At 44.8% G+C, this 5,228-nt stretch overlaps 2 protein-coding genes across 2 annotated transcripts; both read right to left on the minus strand.

Moving 5' to 3' along the window:
- Positions 1-1,985, minus strand: LOC132257345 (L-dopachrome tautomerase yellow-f2-like). Its single transcript, XM_059754207.1, has 2 exons — positions 1,459-1,985; positions 1-1,139 (listed from the first exon to the last, which is right to left on the minus strand). Exons 1-2 carry the CDS (start codon positions 1,577-1,579, stop codon positions 10-12), a joined length of 1,251 nt encoding a protein of 416 aa, XP_059610190.1. The 5' UTR covers positions 1,580-1,985; the 3' UTR covers positions 1-9.
- A 126-nt stretch (positions 1,986-2,111) lies between these two features.
- LOC132257344 (L-dopachrome tautomerase yellow-f-like) lies at positions 2,112-4,165 on the minus strand. The gene is made up of 2 exons (XM_059754206.1): positions 3,739-4,165; positions 2,112-3,115 (listed from the first exon to the last, which is right to left on the minus strand). Exons 1-2 carry the CDS (start codon positions 4,120-4,122, stop codon positions 2,183-2,185), a joined length of 1,317 nt encoding a protein of 438 aa, XP_059610189.1. The 5' UTR covers positions 4,123-4,165; the 3' UTR covers positions 2,112-2,182.
- Between the last annotated feature and the right edge of the window lie 1,063 nt (positions 4,166-5,228).

Genomic DNA, 5,228 nt, shown 5'->3' on the forward strand with positions numbered 1-5,228 from the left:
GCGTTGGAGTTATCTTTCGCAGACTGTGCCCTGGATTGCCTGCCACGTGTTTGCTGACCAGATGCGAATGTTGTATTCATTGGTGTCTAGTCTGGTGTAAAACCAGCGTGGCATTGTGTTGGTCATCACCCAGAGACGCCCTGAGGAGTCCACGGACAGGTCGCTTGGGTAAATGAAGGTGTCCTTGTCCTGCTTCACAGTGCCAAAGTTCTCAGGAGCGAAGACGTGGTGTGTGTTCCAGCAACCGACGGCGTTGCGTCCGATCTCAGCGAAGAAGAGAACTCCCGTGGACTCGTCGAAGTCATGTAAGGTGGATTGGCGATTGGCTCCGCGCTGTCCCAGCAACCGGAAGTCTTCACCGTGGTATTCTCGACGGGAGAGGGACTCATTGCGCAGCACTTCAGTGGACACGGCGAACTCTGAGAGACTCACCATCGGGTGGAAATAGGCTGTGCGGAAGCCGCGGGAGTTGCGACGTCCCAGAGCGATGGAAAATATTCCGTCATCCCACTGAAATTGCAGTCCTGCTATGGACAGATCGCCATGGTGGGGATCCATGTGAAAGTAGTTGTGGCTGAAGGTCCACATCCTATTCTCTCGGAGACTGTACACATATATGCGGCCGTTGATGAGATCGGGAATGTACACGAAAGCTCCTCCGCAGTCTCTCTCATTGGGAATATCCACGGCCAGACTTATGGTGCCGGATCCTCGTGCCAGAGCCTCCTCAGGGAAGGGGAATCTCTTGACGATGCGGTCGGAGTTGGTGTCAATGGCCCAGAGTGTCGGAGAGTGCACTTCAATGGTGAGATTCTGCTCCGCCAAATGCCTGCCGGAGTCTGCAAACCACAAGCGATCGCAGGAGTCCATGCGACTGCGGTAGACCGAGGTGATCCTCTGTTCCGGTGGCAGTGACGAATTGAGTCTGTTCAGTTCGAATGAGGGATAAGGGCGCAAGGCCGGACTCTGGGTGGTGAGCATGGCAGACAGAGGGATGACATTGAGTGTCGAAGGAACTCCACTGCGGCGTCGAGGAATGGTGATGAACAGTCGACCGTTGTGGTGAGTAACGCCCATTGGCATGCTGTTGTAGGTATTGTAGGCCATCTTCGAAGCTCCCACAAACACAAAATCCGAGCCTGCAATTAATGAGAAGATTAATTCTGTTCTTTACAACATGATTCATATCTTTGTGGCCGAGTCTGTGAGAGGGAAATTAATGGTTAGATGGTAATTAAAATGCATTGACTGGAGTGAATGGCAAATAAGCAATTATCAACCGTATAGGCTCGAGATTTGGCGATTTAAATGATTTTTAATATATTTCCTGAGTAGCAATCAGGGGCAAAGAGTGGAAAGCACGAGCTCGAGGGCGTCTCAGCTTGTAAACAACTCGCCAAGACTTTCAAGGTTGCGGAAAAACACTGTAGAAGAAGACAAGGAAGAAGAGGAGCTCACCTGAGGATATTTGATAGTCATCAAAGGACATTTGCTTCCACTTGAAAATTTCCTCGAGATCTGCCGCCAGCGAAACACCCAAAATGGCTAGGAAGACACAAATTCCTCGATATGGCTTCATGGCTGAACAGCACAACTGTCTCAGTCGCTGGATTACTCTAGACTGATTGGGAAATTGTGCTGATCGGAAGCAAAAGACACTCTCACATAATTAATATTCAAGGCTCCGTGACGAAAATCAGAGGGGATGGTGAGAAAACGGCGGTGCACTTGAAACCCGCGCAAATCACAGACTGCGAGAAAAGTTATGTATTTTTCTAAATTTCACACAGATAAGACTTTGCGGAATTTCTCCAATCACTTGCTTCACTGTCTGAGGTGTCTGTTTTATAAATATTTAAATTGTGTTTACAAATGCAAATTAAAAGATGAGACAAAATGAGGCGAAAAATCGTTTCTGTCCATCGCGAGACAAACCTAGTGAGATACTAAACTCAATTCATTGCCAGAAACTACTTTTAACGCAACAAATCATCAGCGCAATCAGTATTTTTGATGTTGGAAGGTCTCTCAAATGCAATTTCACGCTATTTCCTGAAAGTTCACATTTATCATAAAACCGTATTTGAAAATTGACTGAGAAAAAGAATGGATTTATCTAAAATCAATTTACTGTCCCTGTATTTCTGTATTCTTGCGTCTGGAGCACTCAGGTGGCTCAAAATCAATCTTCAAAGACGATGGCATCCCGGTCGACAGGATGGCACACGGTGTTAAGAGTGGCGAGATCTCCTCTCCCACGGACAATGTGGAAATTGTACTGCTCCGGATCCAGTCCACGGTAGATGAAGATAGGAAAGCGATTGGACATGGCCCAGATATCACCAATGCTGTCAATCTCCAGATCGTTGGGGTACATCATAGTCTCTGCACTCTCATACACAGTCCCGATGTTCTCGGGCTTCACCGGAGTGGCTGTGTTCCAGCACTTGAGGGAGTTTGTCTGGATTTCAGTGTAGTAGAGAACTCCCCGCTGATCGACATCGTGAATGGCTGACTGGGACTTCTGTCCTCTCACTCCCAACTCAGTGAAGTCTCCGGGAGCGTACTTGTTGGGAGACAATTGCTTGTTCCTCAGCACTTTCGACGGCACGGAGAACTCCTGCAGACTGGCCAGTGGATGGAAGTATGCCACGCGCGTGTTGATGTCTGGCGAGAGAGCCACTGAGAAGATGCCATCGGGAAAGCCAAACTTCAGTCCGTCCAATTCGTAGTTCATGTTCGCCGTGTCGGGCTGCATGAAGGGATGCGAGAAGCTCCAGATGTCATTGCGTCTGAGGGAGTACACGAGTAGATTCTTCAGCTCCAGGTTCGGCATGTACGCGTGAGCGTCGTCACAATTGTAAGCGTGAGTATCGACAGTCAGTGAGATCAGGCCCACACCCTCAACTCCGTAGATACCGTCGGGAATGGTGAAGCGACGGAAGATCCTGTTCTGGCGCAAGTCGAAGATCCATATTGAGGGATTCTGCACGACCGTGCGATTTCCCGGCGGGTATTCAAGAATGCCCGTGTCGACGAACCACAGGCGATTGCAAACATCCACAGTGGGTCGATAAACCGAAATGATTCTCGCCGGATTTGGCGTCAAGTCGGCCTGGTGGGGAGAAGAGCGTAAGATTAGAGTCGAGTATTACTCAAGAGAGTTATTAGCTAATATTTATAATGTGGTAATGATTTGCAGCCTCGCTTGCCGCTTTTTTACTGAATATTGATTGCAATATTTAAGAGTTAACGAGGTGATATTAATTGCTACTTAAGTGAAACGGTGGCGAGGGATAATAAATTGACCAAAAATCACTGTAAGGGAGTGATTTTTCTGGAAGTTCAGACAATGTGTGTAAAATGAATTCAACAATTATATTCACATTCCATTGTCATAGACAATGTGATATGACTTTGCCTTTGAAATACACGCCACAGAAATGCACTCAATTCAATTCAACTTGAAATTTGTTGCTCTCTTTGAAATTGAACCTCGTCTATTCTTTAAGATACAGTTAAATACTGTTTTTTGACATTGTATGGATTTTACGGTGACATTTTAGGCATAAAATCCAATTTCCAAGGAAAGTAAGTGTTCAATTTGAGCCACTTCGCACCTTTTTTATTCCTTTAAAAGCATCAGTATACTAATTGAGTAATAAACAACGAAATATTGTGGAAAATATTATCTAAGACGTGATTTGTGTCTAATCATAAAAGTGGTTTTTCACTGACCTCGAGTTCATTTGTAACGTAATCCGGATAAGGTCTGAGCTTGGGACTCCCATTCAGGCACTCATCCTCGTACACGAAGTTCACGGATGAGGAAATGCCGGGATTCCTGCGTGGGATTGTGATGAAAATCCTCTTGGACTGGGTGTGGCGAGAGAAGCCCGTGGGCACGTTGTTCTTCTGGATGTAGTAATCCTGGCCGGCGATCTGGTCTCCTGGCGCATGCGGAGGATCGCGGAAGCTGAGTTGCTTCCAGCGGCAGATCACCTCGAAGGGATCCTGCAGGGCGGCGGGATCGCCATAGTAGCTGGGCCTCGCGGTGTAGGCCTGACTGAGACAAATGAGCGCAGAGCTCCACAGCACGATCACAGACACTTTCGACTTCATTCTCCTCACACAGTTTTGCGTCGACTGACGATCGGTCGGTGAGAAAGCGGTCAATTTGTTGAGCTTCAGCCGAGTTACGGAGTCTCGCTTGGGGAATAAGAACCTCGGCAGAGACACACATATAGCATCCAGTCTCACTTTCTGGTGTGAATTTTTTCTCTCTAGTTTCCCATATTAAGAGACTCTCTTGACCATCAACACATTTTTTTGTGTCTGCGACATAAATAAACATTTTTACCACTGTTTTTATCGTTTCTATATCTCAACAACTTACCGTCAAGATCGCATACTTTCATTATGTATGAGAAATATTGGACAAAATGAAGCAAAAGTGGATAAAACTAAACGAGTTTTACTAACTACAGTACTTGAGGTTGATGAACTTTCGTGCAAAAAGTTTAAATTAGCAGAATCACATGAAACACGAGAAGTCCTTCAATTTTTGCCATCTTCAATGCACAACGAAAGAAAAAGAGCTATTATCTTCGTAATGACATCATTTCTCAATTTTTTTCTTCTTTCTCCCAATTAAAATTGCAAAGATTGAGTGTACAGTGTATCTGCAAACATATTAATGCACTTTTAAGAACCGTTTAATCAGTTTAATGTGGCAGAATGTGTTTCAAAAATCCAGGTCAGGTTGAATTTTGTGTTGCCAGCACATGGAAAATTTTGGTCCAGGACGATAAAAGTCGATATTTATGGCCTGCCGTATGGATAAATATGTAAATGTGATATAAATTCGCCACGAAATTTCTCCAAAAACTGAAATGATACTAAGAAGTGTCTCGATATTGGTGGAGTTTAATGCTCTCTTCGATGCTGCTATAAACTCGCTCGGGCTTAGTCTTTAGCAGAGGATTATTGTAACTAATATGACAGTAGATTAAGATTTCACTTACTTCTCGATGAAGATTAACAGTGATTTCAAAATACTGGAAAAAAGTATTTGATAATCACAAGCAACTTTATTGAATAATATGACATGCAAGAAATTAAGATCATTTGTGTTTCAAAACGTTTAAAAGACATGCGCCCGGAATTAGGCGTAATTTAATTCAAATAGTAATCATTCTGTATTAGATCAGCTGAGCTTTGCAGTTTGC

This window comes from Phlebotomus argentipes, unplaced genomic scaffold, assembly GCF_947086385.1.
Source record: "Phlebotomus argentipes unplaced genomic scaffold, Phlebotomus argentipes genome assembly scaffold_4, whole genome shotgun sequence".
Taxonomy (NCBI): domain Eukaryota; kingdom Metazoa; phylum Arthropoda; class Insecta; order Diptera; family Psychodidae; genus Phlebotomus; species Phlebotomus argentipes.

Coding starts and splice junctions, on each gene's coding strand:
- LOC132257345 (XM_059754207.1), bottom strand. CDS start 1,579: ATGAAGCCATATCGAGGAATTTGTGTCTTCCTAGCCATTTTGGGTGTT. Junction 1,140..1,458: donor TGACTATCAAATATCCTCAG/GTGAGCTCCTCT, acceptor CATTAATTGCAG/GCTCGGATTTTGTGTTTGTG.
- LOC132257344 (XM_059754206.1), bottom strand. CDS start 4,122: ATGAAGTCGAAAGTGTCTGTGATCGTGCTGTGGAGCTCTGCGCTCATT. Junction 3,116..3,738: donor ACGTTACAAATGAACTCGAG/GTCAGTGAAAAA, acceptor TCTCCCCACCAG/GCCGACTTGACGCCAAATCC.